This window comes from Astyanax mexicanus, chromosome 17 (assembly GCF_023375975.1).
Source record: "Astyanax mexicanus isolate ESR-SI-001 chromosome 17, AstMex3_surface, whole genome shotgun sequence".
NCBI lineage: Eukaryota > Metazoa > Chordata > Actinopteri > Characiformes > Acestrorhamphidae > Astyanax > Astyanax mexicanus.
Genome location: NC_064424.1, coordinates 14,522,598 through 14,542,600, shown reverse-complemented (window position 1 = coordinate 14,542,600; position 20,003 = coordinate 14,522,598). Strand labels below are relative to the sequence as shown.

Here is a 20,003-nt window from a genome sequence, read left to right as displayed (position 1 = left end):
ATTATGGGAATTAACTATATATTTATTTTCTAATTTGACACTATATATATGTCAGTGTTCAGCTTGCAAGATCCATTCTGTGGCATCTTTAAATATGTGAAATGCTATTTGATGTCCCCATCTTCTTTTTGTAATCAGAAAGTTGTTAAAACCCAGAACCTGTGCTGTACTTTTGGTATTTTGTAATTTTAATTTTCTATTGTTTGAATTTCTTGGTTTTCTTTTTGTTTTTAAAATTGTGACAAAGTATATTGACTAATGAATATACTGTAGTACTACTGTTGTGCAAAAATATATAAAAGAAATGCAATTAGGATCATTTTTCTTGGCTTTAGGAGAGGAGCAGCTGTGTGTACTAATGGTGTCATCAGGCTTAGTAAACAGTGTAAAGTGATTGTGAGTAAAAAAAAAAATCAATGCATTAAAAGTTTATACAGTAATCATGTGTTCATTACTGGATTGAGAATATTCTAACCTGTGAAGAGTTTAAGTTACGGCAAAGTAGTGCTTTGCATTCTACAGTAGCCTTGTCCTGCATATTCTTATTATACTCATACCCTGAGGGGCACTACAATGCAGCAGTAAAGTACAGTCCCAATTAAGGGTTGGAAAACAACCCTAAAATGTCAATAAAAAACAATGCAACAGTGATTACCAGAAAATGTACTAAAATTTATTAAAGACAAAATACACTGGAACACATGGCTTGTACATTCAATTCATAAATAGATACCATGACAGTACATAAGCACACAACCCTGCAGGAAAAATAAGTAGCATTTGCATGTCAGTGATTAGCTGCATATTTCTGGCTTGTGATAGGTCACTAGAGGTAGGAAGTAACTGATCATCATGTGTCTTCACTGATTACCATGCACATGTTGAAGCACAGCTGCACTTGTTAAGATGGCCTTTTCTTAACACTTCAAGTTTCTGTTTCTACTTATTGCTCCTTTTAAAAGCAGACTGATACAGTCAGCAGAAATCTCCCTGGGAGCGGTAATGAAGTGTAGCTGGAGGCTTAGAGGTCACTTTTTACTCTCTTCCCTAAGTGGGGTGAAAAACGGGTGTCTGAGGGCCTCCTCCAGGGTGATGCGTTTGGACACATCATACTCCATCATCTTGTGGAGCAAGTCAAACAGCTGCTCATGATCTGAGGTCTTGGAGGACATGTATTGCTGGAGGAATAAACAAAACAATGAAGTATGTAAACATGCTGCATCCAAGGAGAAAATTGACAACTGGAACAAAACAACCAAACAAAAGACTTTATAAAAGATTTCTATAATTAATAAGCACTTTTGAATTTGTGTCTAATTAGATCACTTGTACATACAGTACTGTTCAAATTGTATTTGTGAACATGCTGGCATGAAGTTTAGATTTGCAAAATCTACATAATGCCTCATTATCAACTAAAATTGCTAAAAAATGATCAGAAAAACAATGAAACTTATAAATAAAAGTGAAAACATTGTGTCAGATATAACATAAAACAGAAGCAAAAGATCAAAACACTTGAGGTAAACTCCAAATCTTTTACCTGTGTTTTATGGCAACGTTAATCAAAATAATAAAGATTTTTACTGTTAGCACTGTTTTTGGAAATGCTCTACAATGGTGTAAAATTATCTAAATGTTTAACTGGAACACAGTGGCAACATACTGAGTCTGAATTACCTTGAGGGGTTTGCAGTGCTTCCTAACGTATCTACCGGAGGAGGTGTGCTCGTCCCAGTCCAGCTTTTCATGATGAACATAGCGCTGCTTCCTGTAAACAAATCACACAGCTTAAACTCCCAGAAACATTCCCCGCTCAGTCACTACTGTGTAGGTGCCAATTTAGTTACATACACTGACATGCCAAAAATCACGGGACAGCAGTTATGTGTAAATTGATCATGAAGTGTTATAGAAAGAAGGCCAATAACTATATGTTGTGAGATGTTATCTAATGAGTGAGGGTAAACACCAGTCAGTGTGCTCATGCCAAGGAAATTTGTGCAAAGCATGAGAGTCTGTGCCTGATAGATTGCATATTTTATTTTCATTCCTTAGTCCAGTGTTATATATGCACTGTAAATACATCATAGAAGGCATTACCATCCACCATGGACAGCGCAGTGGGTGATAATGATTGTGACTGGTGGCATCTGGCTAGAGCTGTCCATGCAATAAGAAAACTGACTCAGGTAGAAATCAGCAAAGGTCGGCGTAGCATCCTCTAACTTCAATGAGACATTGCAAAAGCCATGGGAGACAATATCTACTTTCTGTCGCCACGACATCTGGCATGTCAGTATAGAAGTAAAAAGAAAAACACTCCCTACTTCTCGGTAAACCTACTTTGTTTTCTGAAGCATATTGACAGGGATGGGTCCTAATACTCTCTCCATCATGGCCAGGTGCTCTTTGCTGTCATGAGTCTGTAACACAAGTGAAAAAAGTCAAAACATTAATATTATGGGTAAGATGTTGGAGAGTTCAGAGTAAGGAGTGTTCTGCTGTGCTTCTTACCTGAAACAATGTTATTCCCAAGTAATATTCAATTAGAATGCAGCCCAGACTCCACACATCACAAGACTGGTTCCATCCAAGCTCTGAGAATAAGAACACACATCATATTACAAACTCTCTTCCACAAACACATAAAAACATCACAGCATAATTCGAAAGGACTTTAAGCGAAACACAAGTAAGAATGTTAAAGTGTGTTTGTGTGTGTGTGTGTTTTACTTACCTAGGATGACCTCTGGTGCTCGGTAGTGGCGTGTTGACACAACTGAAGTATGGTACTCATGGTCATATGTCGCATTACCAAAATCCACCACCTTCACATGCAGGTTCTTCAATGTCTTTTCATCTCGTTTCTGTATAAGGAAGAAAAAGGTGCATATTTTAACACGGTGTCTACTCCACAGTCCAGGATAAAAGCTTAAAAAAAGGAAGGAAGAAATACTGATTTTTCAACTCACCAATTTGGCATTGTATTCAGTATCATACTCTGAATTAACAAACAGAATGTTTTCAGGTTTCAAGTCTGTGTGTGTAAGCTTATTCCGATGAAGAACTTTAAAAGAAAATCAACACAAATACAATGAATTAATCAATCATAAAGAAAACTATTATATGTACCTTCTTATCTGTAAAAAGACAATGCAATATTCTCAAATTAGGCAAATAAGGAAAAATAACAATAGAGATGGCCATTAGAGATGGAGCAATTCATCTTTTTGAGGCAAATCTGTTTTTAAGCAAACTGGATAATGAGCAATTGTGCAGGGCTTCTGCAACATGTCGTAAACAGTCAATTAAGGTAAAACGTACGTTGCTTTTTGAAATTAACTTGCAAATATAACCTAATGGGCTATTATGATAGGGTAAGTGACAAATTGTATGAACTGATCTCATCTCTCATAATCATTAAAATGTTCAACACAAACGTAGAACATAACATTTCCATATGTTATGTATTTTTTAAAGTATAACTCTCATAGGCCAGAACTCACAGTGTACAGCTCTGCAGAGCTGATAAGCCATGAATCTGATCTGGTCCACAGTGAAAGGCATGAAGTCATTCTCCTTCAGAAAGTCGTACGTGCTTAACCCGAGCAATTCAAACACGATGCAGATGTGGCCGTGGTGGTCAAACCAGTCCAGCATCTGTACACAGGCACTGAAAGAGATTTACATGGTTTGTTTTTGCACAATAAATAAACCTACTGTTGTTTACCTTGGATAAAAAAATTATACTGAAGTCAGCAACTTACAAATTGTTTTCAGAGTCCAGAGAGTTCATCTGTTTGAGCACCTCCACCTCTGACAAAGCTGCCTCACGATAACGTTCCAAATTTTTAATGATCTTCAGGGCCACTCTCAAACCATCCCTGCCAACACAACATGGACAACAGATGATGAGCAGACAACCAGCAGCATATGTTTGCTAACTAAGAGGCAACAGGTGAAAAGAAGGATGTGATATATATATATATATATATATATATATATATATATATATATATATATATATATATATATATATATATATATATATATATATATTAGGGGTGGGAATCGATTACTATCTCACGATTCGATTCGATTCCGATTTTGGGGGCCACGATTCGATTCAAAATCGATTTTTGATTCAAAACGATTTGAATTATAAATATTTCTGCTTCTGGCTTATGAATCGTATTGAAAAAAAACCCTCCATAATATACACTGGTCCTGGAGCAAGTAATGTGTTACAAAAACAATAAAATGTGCAGGAATGTGGGTCCTCAGTGACAGAGGAATCACTGGGATATCACAATGACGTTAATGAACAATAAATAAATAATAAATAACACTGCTTTATTACCAGGCTACTAGCGGTGGTGTGTAGGTGACGCTGCTGGGCTGATGTGATGATGGCAGTGGAGCGCTAAAGTTCAGGAGCAGCTGCTGATTAACTAGTTAATTTAAGGTCGTTGTATTTCTTCAGAAAGGGGGCAGGAGGTGGAGAAATTAATTCATATTGTCCATTCCTTAATTCCTCTGTGATGAGGAGCTGAAATTAGCTCTGATTAGCTTATTGTTATTTTTCCGTTCCGCCTTAAATGCTGCAGCCCGCTGCCACCTGTAGCGTTATTTAAGGTGGAACTGGAAAGTTAGCTAGTTAGCTAGCTAACAGTTACTGAAACTAACTACTAGCGATCTTTTTTATGCTTGTTATGAAGCATTCTGCCATAAAACATTGAAACTACACGTTAATCTAAGGTAATATAGTGCTTGTTCTGCCATCTTACCGGTGATTCTCAAACACCTACGCTCTGTGTGTGTCTGGAAGATCTCCAAAGGGACAAGCGCTATCCCCAGGGTTGCCAGGTCCAACAAAAATACCCAGCCCAAAATCAGTCTAAAACCCGCCCCTCAGAATCGATTTTGGGACATTTTAAATCGATTCTGAATCGTAGTAAATGAGAATCAAGATTCTTATGTGAATCGATTTTTTGGCACACCTCTAATATATATATATATATATATATATATATATATATATATATATATATATGTGTGTATGTGTGTGTATATATATATATATATATATATATATATATATATATATATATATATATATATATATATATATATATATATATATCATATCTCATATATATATATCTCATAAAAACACACAACTTACTTTGAGTGGTCAATGCACTCCACCACTTTTCCAAAGGCACCTTCTCCAACAGTACCTACAATCTCATCTACAGAGAAGATAAAGAGCATCCTGTCAGTACACCTCAATGGCAATAAGAGAAGTTACCAGTTAACATACCTAGATACACTACAGGGGACTGTAAACATGTAAGCTACACTGTTCATATTGACATTTACTAGTTCAAATAGCGTGCAAATGTTAAACCCAGCTCAAATATATTTCAGCTCCCCTTCAAGTTACCCCACAACTAACTTTTCCCAACCACTAGACATAGAACAGACAGAGAAAGATATGTGTTCTATACATCTTGCTCTTAACATGTCTCCATTGTGATAGATCAGGTGACCCTCCTCATCATCCTCAAAACTTCTGGTTCTTTTCCTCCGATGACTTTTCTGAAGCAGGAAGTGACGTTCATGGACACCAGCATCATCACCACCACCAAACACCAGTCAGAACCAGGCCCGAACGCGTCATTCATTCATTCAGCAAGTAGGTTGGTGAAGGGAGGGGGAAGATTTCGGACCCATTCAGAAACCCGCACCAGGCCACGGCAGCAGCAATTTCAAATTCACCCCCGAGCAATGGTACAGAGGCCAGCATAATGTGTGTTACAGAAGAAAGACATGGCAACAACATTTTCAGACATGAAATATGGTGTAGAGTGGAGCAAATAACAGTACAACAGACATTGGAATTAGTTATTCTAGGAGCCTGAACATATGTGTTATGGATTATGGAATTTCTTTAACATAATAATTAAATAAAACAAGTAATCTACCAACTATTTTTTTTTCTTATGAGAGATTATAAAAGCAGGGCCCTATGAAATCAGTTTTATTTCTCGCTTTTTATTAAATTATTTATTTAGCTTTCTTTTTAATACATTCGGATTTGTAAAGGTTTTCCCTTCATGTTTTATCAACTAATATTGCTTAGCCAATATCAAAACTGCACTGTAGTTGTATTTACTGAAATAAACTTTACAGAAATGTTAACAAATTTAAAAAACACCAATGTGTATTCAAAAACCCAACCAAAGTCAGTCTGTGATTATTATTTGACTATTTTCTAGCAGTGTACTTTGTGTGTATAGCATTTCTAAAATAAAATTATAAAATCACGTTTCGTTTTTTTTTTTGTTTTACAGAGAGTACAAGTTTTATCCACAAGCTTTGTTTACTTTAAAGACTGTATACTTTCGCTTAAGCTCTGTGTCAAAATTAAGGAAATTTTTTACTGTAAGAAATAACAGTCAGTAAACTGTATGCCACACAGTTATGGCTCTGCAGTTCATGTGCATCGCAAACTGTGGGGGTGCATTATCTGTGCTGTGCAGAGTTAAACCACTAACTGTGATGTAGATGCTAAAGGGCAGAAGTATTTTGGTGTGTATTTTTAACGTGCTTAAAATACTATTCTGTTTTTTTTTTTGATAATACGCAATGTTTGTATTGTAATTTTGCATTCATAGGGCCCTATAATGACATTTTGATTTTAAAGCCATCATTGGCTGTTTATATACTAAACAAATAAAGAACATCTACCTAGCAATATAGAAAGAACACATATGTATGATCAAAATCATTATCTCTCTCTCAGTGCTCATCATTATTAGTAAAATAAATAAGATATTAAATAACAGAAAGGGTCTTTACCGAGTGTGATCGATTGCTGCGGTGGTGAGAGTTCTGGCATTCTCTGCTGCTGCGATGACTGTGGCCACTGCGCGCCGAAGATTTGCTATAGTGGTGCCAGTCCTTATTTTTCTCCTGATCCTTCACGGAGATCGTTCTGTCATCAACCTGCTTCTCATAACTCCGTGACTCAAAGCTGGGCTTTTGCGCCCTGTGCTCCGTATACTCCAGCCTTCTAGATTTGTGGCACCTGCAGAAACAACATGAGCCATAGGCACGGCAATATAATATAAAACGCACAGTACCTTCGCTGAATTTATCTTCAAGCATCCATCTGGAGACAATCAGTTTGCCTGTGCTATCTCTACCTTGAAAACTTACACACGTCTCACTGTTAAAAACAATTTATTAGTCCTTTCAGCAAGGGTGTGAGGAATGCTCTATCTTGACCTGCCCAGCGTCAAAGGCATCAAATGTCTTCCCAGAAGGGAGGGATCCTCAAGGGAGGCTATACTTAGAGGAAGCCTAAGAGACAGCTCCTCTGGGAATGCTTCACTCCTCCCATACTCACACTCTCGCTCACAGCTTGAGAAAAGCCATACATTAACCTGTCAATGTTGTTATAGTATATCCTTTAATAAGATGCCTCAACGCATGGTATGGCAGGACCTTGCGTCTCACTTAAACACCATATGCTCTAACAACTGAACACATTTGTCAAATCAACTTGGGTAGGTGAAAATGGCCTTTTAAATCAGCTGTAATATACATCCTGCAAAATATGTGGCAAAAGCCATGTTTTATCCAGACGTCAAAACAAATTCATACAGTAAATATAGGGTCTTATTCGAGTCACAGAACATGCATGAGAAAATTAACAAAAATGTATAGAAACAAAATGTCCCACTGGTAAAACGCAATTCTGAGAAAAACTGACAGAATTTTAAAAAATAATTTTGTGTATTTTGTGTAGCAAGAATGGGTTGACTAAAAGCCTTAAAAAGGCAATCTTATGGTTTTACTGCATAGTTTCACCATCATGTCTGAAAAGGCATAATAATATATAATAAATGTAAGTGTTAAGTGACAGATATGAACGCTAACGTATACATCAATCCATGCCCATCGTAATTCATGTTTCTTTTATACTAACCAAAAAACAAAACAAAAACAAAAAAATATATAAAATGTACACATCTGTCTATGAGTCCTAGAAAACGTATTTTACTTATTTCTCAGATTAAGTTAAATCAAAAGTTAAATCACTATGTAAACTTGGTTTGATGCACATTTATAACATAATTGAAAAGTTTGCATATACAATCTGTATTACAGTAATGGAGCTTATTAGTTAACTAAAGCTAGCAGACTAACTATTAATTATGACTTATTTGTAAAATTTTCTGAATTTAACCTGTTGTGTGAATGAATCAATAAGTAGCAGTACAGCTTTACCTTTCGTATGTTTTATAGTGGTGTGAGCGTCCAGGTCTTGTCTCTCTTTCCCAGCTCCTGGAGCTCCTCTTCGGCTTCTTCCGAACCTCCACCCTCTCCTCCCAGCAGCTGTACTCATGGATCCAGCCATCCGGCGAGCGCATCCGCTTCGAGCGCCGCATCTTGCTAAAACCAGAATAGCAAAAAAGGCTAAAGTCATAAAAATTACGAGGGCGACATTTTACCCCAGAGCATTCCTTGCCCCTTGCTAAGCCGTAAAATTCAAGCCAACTGCCGCGATAACCAATCCGCCCAGCGGGGTCTCCTTACTGGGTTTCATGAGTCTGTTTATCTCGTGGGGCTGCGCTAATTGGGCTTTAGCCTAGCTTCTCTTAGCTTAGCTTAGCTTCCGTTAACTAATGTAAATAACCGCGCCCATCCCCACATATAAACAACGCTTTACGAGCCAGAGCAAGCTAGCTAAAGAGGTAGCCTGCTTATAGCTGCTCCAACCTCTAAGCTATGTTTGGTTAACGCTAACCGTTTTATTTTGATATTGAAGACATACAGTTAAACGTAGGTTAGCTAGCTTAAATCTTATGCTCCGCATTAAACTTTACAGCAGTTAGCAAGCTAGCTTAGCCTAGCCTTGGTACAGCCTGTCGCCGGTCTCGTAATTAACGTAAACATTTAACACATACTTTAAACCAAATCACTTTAATAACGTTTAACCATGCTGTGTTCATATTGTCAAATTTATATAACGTTAGCCACTTTATACAGAACTGACTTATGACTTATACAGTCATAATACGAGCTTGCTTGGTTTTAAGTCTAAGTTAATGCTAGATCAGGTAAGTTATATGAAGACTAACGTTAGCGGGTTTAAGATAATTCAATGATTGTTAGCTAACTAATAATCATGTAGCTAGCTATCTTAATCAGCTGCTTAGACTAACTGTGGTGTTAGCTGCATGCTGGCTAGCTATAATGTGGTAAGGCAGTGTTGGAGTAATAGCTAGTTAACCTATAGTATTTTAAATGTATATCGTATACTCTGTTTACATGTAGCTACATAAGTTATATAATAGGTTAACATAGATAGGTTAAACACAGAAAATATCATGTTGAACAGCATTACCCATCAAGAAATACCATTAAAACAAACTCAGTTGGTAGCTAGCTAACTAGCTTATACTCAAACAACAAACATTTGTTTTAAAAATCACCAAACTTTAGACATTAGCAGCCACTGGCAAAACAAATATTTTGTATGTTTTATAAGACGTTTAAACGTCTGAGAAACAATAAAGTCATACAGTTAAATTAGTTAGTTAGCTAGTAAAGTTAACTTATTTGTTTGAGAAAAATAAGCTAACCTACCAACTGAAAGTGTTTGTAATGGTATTTTTATGGGTAATGCAGTTCAACAGCACTGTGTAACCTATGTAGCTTAGCTAACTTATTTTTATTACATATAGCTATATATAGACTAAATATAAGATATTAATACAAAATATTAATAATAAAACTAAGCTAGCTTTAGCTAACCTAGCGTTACCACTCCAGCACTAGAACTAGAACTAACAATTACCATACCACAACCTAGCTAATGCTAGGTCAAGCTCACATTCAGAAGTAAACTAGAGCTGTTGACCGCTTAGCACAGGTAGCTTTAGCTTTCCTAGCTAATGTTGGCCTGCTCCTTCGCGTCACGTAAAACATTAAGCAACCAACACTTTATTACTGTCTCTATTTAATTAATGAGTGCAAAATAAAGTCTATCCGTATCTGAAGCCAAATATCCTCACCTTAAATAACCGGGTAATCTGAAGTATTGAAATAAGACACCGTACTTTCCAAGCGACCTCCTCCCTTCCAAGCGTTTACGACTCGGCTTGACTTCCGCTTAACCGGCGAGACTGTTCGGAGGTGTGAGAAAAAACGCTACAAATTAAAAGTCCTTAAAGGCGTCTTCGCGATTTTGGGCAGCGACAATGGGATTCTGCACACAAGTAAAGAACAAAATTTATTCCACAAGACACCATAGTATCATAAGTGTTACAGACCCTTAAAAAGACGTGTAAAGTTCCTTACACACGCTGTCCTTTACTTTTATGTTTATAAGTGACATATATTGGACATCCTGAGAGCATCACAGGACAGTGTGTGAATCTGTGTTCTTTTATCTGACCTTAATTACAGAATGTAGTTATTTACTGATCTGTTCTAATGTTTAACATTCAATATAAGTTAACTATTTCTGATACAACTGAAATTGTTGTTGTGTAATAAAAAAATATTAACAGTCATGTTACCACAATAAGAAAAAAACATTAATAAGCTGCTCACTAAATTTTTTTTTTGATTCAGTGTTTAACTTTCATCAATATTTAGAAATTGGTCTGAGATTTTATGGTTTAGGTACATAAAGTATAAAATAATAATAATGCTCTTGGTAACATAAAGTACCAATATGACCAATATGAATACTATTCATATCTACAGTACAAATCAAATCAATATCCATTGTAATACCTCACATTTCTTTTTTCTTTACAGGCAAAAACATAAAAACAAATCCAAATCCAACAAATCATACAGCTGTTTACCGATCCTGATTTTTTTTCTGTATTCATTCTGAATCAAAATTGAAAACCTGGCTTGACAGAAATATGCAATAAAATCACAATATGTATTACAGTTTTTTTTTTTACATATGGCACATGTTTATACGCAAGACAACCTATACAAGGAAAAAGTTGAAGTACACACAATAATAATGATGCTTCACCACCAACAAACAGTGCTGCGAATGTGGAGAGACCTATGTCACCTGAATTTACCTATTTATAGACATTGCTCACAAAATGAGCTGTAAATTTAAATCCTGTGCAGATATCTCTGTGACTGAGAATTTTTATTACAGTTAATAAATCTAATTTAGTAGGTAATTCATCTAAATCTCAAATGTAATAAACTGTAAAATAAAAATACAAGGTTTGATTGCTTTAAAAAAAACTTTTGCTGAAACAATTATACCACCCATTTAAACTTGCTAATGTTACTGGCTCAAGGATGTACCAATGCTGCTTCAAGCCTGAAGTAGCAGTGACAAGGGTCTCACATCACAAGCTGCAAAATGTTGCTTTAATTTTGAATAAAGAGAGTTTCTCAATCTCTAAAGAGATGTCAGGCCTGAATTAAGTATTTCTACTATCAATCTGCTCCTGTTTAGCATAAAAGTCTTAGTTTGTCTGTTTCTGGGTGTTTGATTAATTAACTTAAGTGAATGCTCCAGGAACTGGTCACAGCAAGTCTCTTTCTGATGAGTCCCTATGGAACACTAAATGTACAGAGCATGGCTATAAACCCCACTAAATGCACCAAATCGTTGGCCCCTTTAAAGAAGCGCTTCATGTTTCAACATGGTGATCCTTTCATTAAAGCGTGAACTCACCTCCCTCTCCCCAGATAAAAGCACTCTTATTTTTCTGTGACACACAATGATATCACCCCGCTAAGTTCCTCAGGAGCAGCATATTTGTGATTAGTCAGTCCAGTCTGACTGAACATCATTAATGTCCTGAGATGAACATCCGTATGTGGTTTATGTGAGCAGTTTCTGTGTATGAGAGTGTATGTGTGTGTATGTCTGTGTGTGTGTGTTTGTGGGGGAAAGGGTGAGTCACTCTGATATATAATTCAGCTCTGAGATGAGCTCAGATGCAGTTTTAAGCTCTGAAATGCATTTGCTATCAGGAGCAATTTCTGGAATCTGTCCCTAAATGTTCCCAAAACCACTTTTGGACACACACTGACCACGTACCACTACCACCACCTTATTTCTGTATATGTTTTCCTGCTCCACTGAACATTTACTAGGAACACTTTGTAGTTCTACAATACAGACCCTAGTTCTTTAGTTTTTCTGCATACATTATTATCCTCATTTTACCCTCTTTCTCAATGGACAGGACAATACCACCATAAGGCAGGTGGTGGTGTTGGTGTGTTAGAGTGAGTCAGACACAGCAGTGCTGCTGAAGTTTTTAAACTTCTCATTGCTACTGCTGGATTGAGAGTATAGTCCACCAACAGGGTCCTGTGGGGCAGCATCCTGTGCAGCTACAGATTCGAGCTTCTGTGTCTCACTTGACTTCTACATACTGGAGATCAGCTAGGTAGTAGTATCTTATAGTGTGGACAGTGATTGAACATAGTGTTTAAAAACTCCAACAACAAAATCTCACAACACACACTTACACATAATTACCAATTAATTGTGAATTCATTATCATTCATTGTCCATGATATCTAATAATATACATTTTATTATACATGTTGTATACATTAATTATATAAACCTCTTTGTCAAATTAAGACATAAAAATGAGTGAGTGCATTCAGATAGGGCTAAAATCCCTGAGGTGCTCTCGTATCAATTACATTACCCCTCCTCCTCAGGTAAAACTATTTGTGTGTATAAGGGCTTAGAAAGTCATATAACTCAGAAAAAGCTTTGAAACTATACTGCATTTATCATGTTGATCACAGAATGTACTACAGCCCCTTACGTAGGTAGTAATAATAATTATTATTATATTAATGGTATCTTTTACACCAATCCAAAACTGATAGATTTTGCTTATCATATTAGTTTTTTGTTTTGCTTTTTAATTTAAAGTCTCTTATATTTTCTTTTTGTTTTTCTGTTGGTTGCAAACCAAACAAAGATCAAGTTGCAAGTAGAATAGCTCATCTTATTCAGAGCGAAACAAATAAAGCTAATATGATAAACAACATGCTGACTATACAAATATGAAAGTTAGGGAAAATATTTAGTGTTTAGATTTATTTCTTTAGAGATATTTTCTGTGTCATTTTCTAAGTTTGTCTAGGTGTTTGCTAATGTGCTCTCATGAGTATGATATTAAAGAAAGCAGAAAGAGGACAGAGAGCAGTGAAAAATAAATAGTGGGCATTAATGAAAGCTGCAGAGTTTGTAGTCACGTTTGTCTATTTTTTTTGTACTTGTTGTTAAAGTCTAAGCCTTACGCTAAGTGGCAATTTTTGCTTCAGCATGTCTATGATTAGCCAACAAAGCAAAGCTGTGAAACTATGTATTTTGACAAATCTGACTGTGGTCCACTAGTACTGGTGTACAACTGTGAAATCAACAGAGCGTAATGGAGTACAGGAAGAAACATCCTGACCTAGTTTGACCCTGTGATATTATACATAAAGAGCTAATGGATTTTGGCGGCTGTTAGTGCTTATGTGTACTGCTAATCTTAGCTTTCATCACACAGCAAATAACTGAACCTTACCCTGCCAGACCTTACATAAATAAAACAACACAGCAGTATATCACACACTGCTTAAGTAATTATCTATATAGAATGATGAAAGCAGCATTAATGAAGAAACCTGGCTGTGTGCTGTGTGAAGTTACAGTGAACTTTAAAAGTATATATGATCATAAGAACCACTGTCCAAGTGTAATCCACATCTAAACTGGTTGCAATGCTGTTTTTCAGGCTGTAGAGGGCAGAAGCAGGTTGTCAGTGTGTGGAAGTGGACAGATTTATTGTGCTGAAATTGACACTGTTTAGGACTGAAGGACATGACAGAAAGTACTCAACAGGAAACAGGACTCTGTGGTCTTTTATTACAGAGAATTAAATCAAGCAAAGTTTACCAGCTTCAGAATGTGTGCATATTTACACTGTTATTGTTGTAATTTGGTTTGGTGTAAAATATCCCATTTAAGTATAATAATTATTCCTAGGCATGATTTTTTAATATTTTATAATATTATTTTAGATTTTTTCCCATTTTCTCCCCAAATTACACAGCCAATTACCCAACCCACTCATTAGGACTTCCCCTATCACTAGTGATGCCCCGACACACCAGGAGGGTAAAGACTAGCACATGCCTCCTCCGATACATGTGAAGTCAGCCACTGTCTTTTTTCAAACTTCTGCTTATGCAGCATTGCCGAGTAGCATCACAATACACTTGGAGGAAAGCACAGCGACTTGGTTCCGATACATCAGCTCACAGACGCCTTGTGCTGCGGACATCACCCTTTGGAGTGATGTGGGGAAAGAGCGCCATCTATTTACCCAGAGGGAGCAAGGCCAATTGTTCTCTCTCAGGGCTCTGGTTGCTGATGGCAAGCTACATGAAAAGGAATCGAACCGGCGATCTCCTGATCATAGTGGAAGCTGGACCACTCGGAGCCCTTGAGTATTTTAAATGTAAGAATTTGGCCCACTATCTATCTCTCTATTTATCTGTCTGTCTGTCTATCCATCACAATAAGATGCTATATGACAAAAAATATCTAAATAAATAAAAGTGTAGAGAAGCAACATGAAACAAAGAATTTGAGAACTTTTCTTTATATCAATAAGGATAGATAATATGTAGCTTTTTGTGATATTACTATAAGTCTTTAAATATTACACAGAAACACTATTTCACACTCATTTAGTAACAGAAAGAAAAATCCAGTAAATCCAAGTCAAGTTTATTCAATGAGAATTCAACAGGGCTTCTGATATCTGGTTGAGCGCTGTTAGCCAGATGAGGGGTTCTTATCCTGGGGAGTCGTGATCCCAAAGGGGTCCTAGCATAGACCTTGGAGGGTTGCAAGTATGATTTTGAGTTTTCGGATATAGAGTCCAGAGTCGTTTTTTTTCACTGAGTCAGTCACTGTTCTACTTGACTCTTTGATTCAAATCGATTTAGATTCATCCATCTGCATTGTGGCTTTGCAACATGAGGTGTGCTCAAAAATTGAGTGCTTTTTTTATATGGTAGAACTGGAAGCGGGACTGCAGAAGATAATGGCAGTACTGCCCATCATTAGTTTGAGGTGGATGGAGGTGGTTAGTTGGAGTCCAGTGAAATATTTTGAACCCTAAAAGAGGGTTGCAAAGTATAAATAGCCCCTGTTTAAACCACCACTGGCTGGTTCTTTATATCTACTACAAATGGATATAATGTATGTTTTAAGGCAAAAAGCAAATGCAAGATAAATATGCAAATAAATATGATATGTAAATCACAAATGGCTTTCTTATATATAGCGAGAACAACTTCACCACAGATATTCTTATTTTAGTCCTATGTTCTGAATTCTGATGAAGGTTTCCAACTTCACTCCGGTGTCCCATTTAATCTCATAGACTAACATGACATGTCATGAGAAAGGAAGCTAGGTGAAGTATGTGTGTGAGCGCATATGCTGAGAGAGGGGCTGGTAAATGTGTGTGGTTTCATTTTCTGAAGAGCTTCTGCTTCAGCACATGAACGCTGTGAGTCAGGCATATTGACATAAAAGGAGGTGAAAGCTCTCAGTGCTAATTGGAATTGCTTCCACTGAACCCCAGTCATAGAGTGAATCACCCAAGACTATATGCAACAAGGGACCAAGCGGACTAAATCTGAGCTTTATACTGTGTCACAAAGGCACCATGTCAATACGTGGACGCATCAACAGGTACTTTGCAGGTGGTTATTGTAAAGTGCTATGAGCAAGTATTGACCCGCTATTGTCTATTGTTTTGTAAATGGTTTTAGATCCATGTATAAAATGCATTATAAAACAAGGAGAACATGAGAACAGATAAGACTGCTGTTATTAACAAAAAAACATGAAACAAACAACTCCAGACATACTGGAGATATGTCCTTCTACATCGCTGTAAAGAATTTAAACATACAAATTGCCTTAACTTTGATACAAAGAGGGCCAGAGAGCATGTTCTGAATGCTTGACAATGCCACTATAATGCCACTTTGGACAAATTTACGGATGGAATTCCTCTTTGAATCACTGTTTTGGTGCCTAGCCTAATTGCACTTAAGCTTCAGATCACAGACCCAGAAAATATGTCCATGTAGGCCTGTATTGCTGGTGCAACTGGGACTAGAAAAGTTTTATCCACAGGTTACATGTTAGTCTCATATATGGATGTAAGTGTTGGGACATATAAGGGTCATTGATGGGACCTGTGTTAAATATAGGGGTTAAATATGGGCCCCATGGGTCTAGATAAAACTCATGAGATTAAGGTGAGATTAAGGTAGGCATGATCATGTATAGACCCACTCAGAACCTATGCCCTCTAGTCCACTTGTCATCCATGTGAGCCTCATGTAAGAGTGTTGGCTGGAGAGTAATGATGGAACAAAACTGAAACCAACACAAAACCTTGGTCTTGGTTGGTCAACTTGATTCGGATGAAAAAATGTATCATTCAAATTACTTGACAAGTTATTTCCGCTCTATAAAACTACCACCACCATGTTTAACTGTTGAGATAAAAAACATAATGCAGTCCAGTCATTCGACAGATAATATATATCAAAAACGCTGGGCAGTTGAGTGTATTTTTCACAGTAAAAATGACTGGACTGTATTATGTTTCATAAATTAATTTATAAACCTCACAGCTCCAGTTTAGAACTAAACAAGCACACACCAAACACAAAACCTGTCTTGGCTGATCAACTTCATTTGGATGAGAAAATCTGTAAATTTGATTCCTTGCCAAGCTATCGCTTTAAGCTGGCCAGGATGGAATAGGATGCACTTTTGCTGGATAAAGGCCAAATCCAACAGGATGAGTTCTGCATGAGAGAAATCTGAAAACTCTGCAAAACTTGACTCAAACAGCTTTGCCGCTCGTTTATCATCAAGTAGCTGGAATCATTTGCAGAGACCACTAGAGAGAAATAGTAGAAAGAAATGGACACATAGGGAAAGCCATTGCCAAAGAGAAATTTGTTTTAAAACGTCAGCTCGAACAGAACAAACACATTTATCTGAATTTGAGAAAAATGGATGGCATTTTATAGAAATATAGCATTGGCCAACAAACACAGCAGAGACAAGCATTTCTCATCCTTCACCCAGTGATGTGCTCTTCAGAGGAGGATCAGTAGGAGCATGACAGCATTTATGACAGGAGTGAGTTAGAACATCGGTCCAGCTAAAGCTTCCAGATTAGATGGGGCATGTAAAGTCTGGACGGGGCACTATTCCTTCTTTCTTCCAAATGAAGTGAACCTCTTTCATCAGGATCAATATATCCCCAAGATCCTGCCAGAGCACAGGACATAAATCTATTGCTGTATGGAGAGAGAGAGAGAGAGAGAGAGAGAGAGAGAGAGAGAGAGAGGTTAGTGGAAGGCTGAGTAGGGTAGTGAAAAAGAATAACAAAAGAGAAAAAAGGTATAAGAGAAGAAAAAAGAGTAAAAACAAATATGTGACAGAAAGCAAGAGATAATGCAAAATAAAAGAACCAAGAGATATGGAGAAAGGAGCGAGTATAATGAAAAAAATGAGTGAGAAACACTGAAGTACTGACAAAGACCAGGAAGGATAATGAAACAAGAGATGAGAGGTGAATGTAAGTGAGAAGGATGGAAAGGACAGGATACAATGGGGACAAGAAGAGAAAGATGATAGAAAAAAGAAAACTTGAGAGAGGGGGAAGAAAGAGGACAGAAGATAGAAAGGAATGAGAAGTGTATGAGAGATGCTGAAGATAAAAAAGTAGATAAAAAGGAGAAATGAGTGCAAGGGAGAAAGAGCAAAAAAGCAAAAGCCAAAGAGATCAGAAAAGAGAAGTTTGAGAAAGAAACAGTAAGAGACAGAAGAAGAAATGTGGAAGACAAAGAGGACAAAAGAGAAGAGATTAAAGAATAAGGTAAAGGTTAAACATCGGAATGGAGGACATTGATTGAGAAGAAGTGAGAGACTCTGAATGGCTGAGAAAGATTTAAAGGGAGAAAAAAGAACTGGGACAAATGGATAGGGATAAAATTTACAGAAAATTCAAGATGAGCGCAAGAGAAAAATAAGAAGAGCAAGAGAGAAAACAGAAGATCAAAAGATATGAGTAAAAATGTGAGAAGAGGAAAAAGAAGTTGAGCAAAAGAAAAGATAGAGAGGAAAAGATATAATGTGGAATAACATGGACTGTGTGTGTGTGTGTGTGTGTGTGAGAGAGACGGAGAGAGACACAGAGAGAGAATGAGTTTAAGCAAGTGAAAGACTGAAAAATATGTAAGAAATTGTGAGACTAATAGGGGAAAAAATTAAGAAAACATAGGTAAGAGAAAGCGCAAGACAGAGAGAGAGAGGGAGAAGAAAGGGAGTTTTATTAGTGACAGAGATACAGAGGAGAGAAAAAAGAAAAGGAAGGAAGTAGACAGAGGGCAATATACAATGTCAGAAAAGCAAGTCAGAAAAGTTAAATAGAGGGTGAGAGAAAGAGAAATAAGTAGTGATGAGTAGTAAAAGAGAGGAGAAAGAGAGAAATAGAAGAGTCACACAGAGAAACAAGAAGGTAGAAGAGGAGAGATAGAGGGAGAGAATGAGAATAAATGAAATACACCTAAGAGATAAATGAAGAGTAAAGGAGAGAAAAGAACTGACCTAGATCAGTAATGATAAAGAGATAAGAGATGAAGTGCAAGTGTGAGTGAGAGAAAAAGGAAGGTCAGAAAATGAGAAAGAGAGAGAGAGAGGACAGGACATCATGGGGACAATGAGAGGAAAAGAACAGAGAAGAACTCAGCAACATCAGTGAAGACACAGAAGGTGAGATGAGAGTACAAGAAAGACAGAGAAAGATAAAAATGAGAGAAGAACTAAGATAGATAATGCAGTCACACGACAAGAGAGAAGACATTAGGAGAAAGCAAGAGATATTTTTTTCTTTTGCAAGAGATAAACAAGAAATCAGAAGACATGAGAAACAGAGGACAGAGGTTGATATGGGAGAAAACAGAGCAAAACAGAGAAGAGGAGAAAATCTGAGAGTAAGAGGAACATAATATAATGGGGACAGTAGGAGAGAGATGAATATACATATTTAGAAGAGAAGACATAACTAAAGAGAAGACATAACTAAAAAAAAGAGCAAGACAGAAATGGAGAGTGCTATATGGGGTAAAGGAAAGCAAAAAGAGGAGTTGCAAGAAAGAGAACATATAATAAAAAGTATAGTAAAAAGACATAAGTAAAGAAAGAGAGAGAGCAGGGGCCAGAGAGAAAATGAGGAGTCAAAAACATAAGAGGCGAAGGGCAGACGATGATATGGCGGACAAACAGAGGAAAGAGCAAAACAGAGGAAGAGAGGAGAGAAGTTGAGAAGACTAGAAGGTAGAGAGAAGACATAAGGATATAATGTGGATGAAAAGAGCAGGCCAGAAAAAATAAAGAGAGGGAGAGACAAACAGTGAATAAGAGAGAGAGAGAGAGAAAGATAGTCTCCTCTTAGCGTAATGGAGAACGGTTCAAAAGTTTAACGCGCCGGCCACCCGCTCCCATCTATATAACCTCTTTGAGTCATTGCGTGTGGCTGAGGGCCGATCATGTCGATGGCCATTAAAGCAAATGCTGGGTGCGGTGTGGTGGGTGGAGGTGGAGGGGCTGTGGGGTGGATGCATTAGGGAAATTGGTGCTGCCTGCTTGCCTGCCTGAGATGCTGTACTGTACTACTGAAGTAATTACAGCGGTTGGAGGGATGCTGAGACCGGGCTTTGCCTTTAGTAAGTGTGTGTGTGTGTGTGTGTGTGTGTGCTCACTTGGGTCTGTCTGCCGCAGAGGGCCCCCCCACCCCACCCTCCCATCTCCCTCAGTGTGGGCTGCCAAGGGGGACGGCGCTGGGCCTTTATTGATGAGATGGATGGGGAGG

At 37.3% G+C, this 20,003-nt stretch overlaps 1 protein-coding gene across 2 annotated transcripts; it reads right to left on the bottom strand.

Annotated features, from left to right (window-relative positions):
- Positions 1-651: 651 nt before the first annotated feature.
- Positions 652-10,208, bottom strand: clk4b (CDC-like kinase 4b). 2 transcript variants are annotated; one of them, XM_007244550.4, is made up of 13 exons: positions 10,092-10,208; positions 8,302-8,466; positions 6,868-7,096; positions 5,514-5,604; positions 5,189-5,255; positions 3,771-3,887; positions 3,510-3,676; positions 2,976-3,070; positions 2,741-2,870; positions 2,518-2,600; positions 2,347-2,426; positions 1,681-1,771; positions 652-1,178 (listed from the first exon to the last, which is right to left on the bottom strand). In XM_007244550.4, exons 2-13 carry the CDS (start codon positions 8,460-8,462, stop codon positions 1,029-1,031), a joined length of 1,461 nt encoding a protein of 486 aa, XP_007244612.3. In that variant the 5' UTR covers positions 8,463-8,466; positions 10,092-10,208; the 3' UTR covers positions 652-1,028. The 2 variants fall into 2 exon arrangements, with proteins under 2 accessions (XP_007244612.3, XP_049322493.1); XM_049466536.1 differs by lacking the exons at positions 5,514-5,604; positions 10,092-10,208 and having other exon boundaries at positions 8,294-8,359.
- Between the last annotated feature and the right edge of the window lie 9,795 nt (positions 10,209-20,003).

Coding starts and splice junctions, on each gene's coding strand:
- clk4b (XM_007244550.4), bottom strand. CDS start 8,462: ATGCGGCGCTCGAAGCGGATGCGCTCGCCGGATGGCTGGATCCATGAG. Junction 5,605..6,867: donor GCAGCAATCGATCACACTCG/GTAAAGACCCTT, acceptor TTCCTGCTTCAG/AAAAGTCATCGGAGGAAAAG. Junction 3,888..5,188: donor GAGTGCATTGACCACTCAAA/GTAAGTTGTGTG, acceptor TTGTGTTGGCAG/GGATGGTTTGAGAGTGGCCC.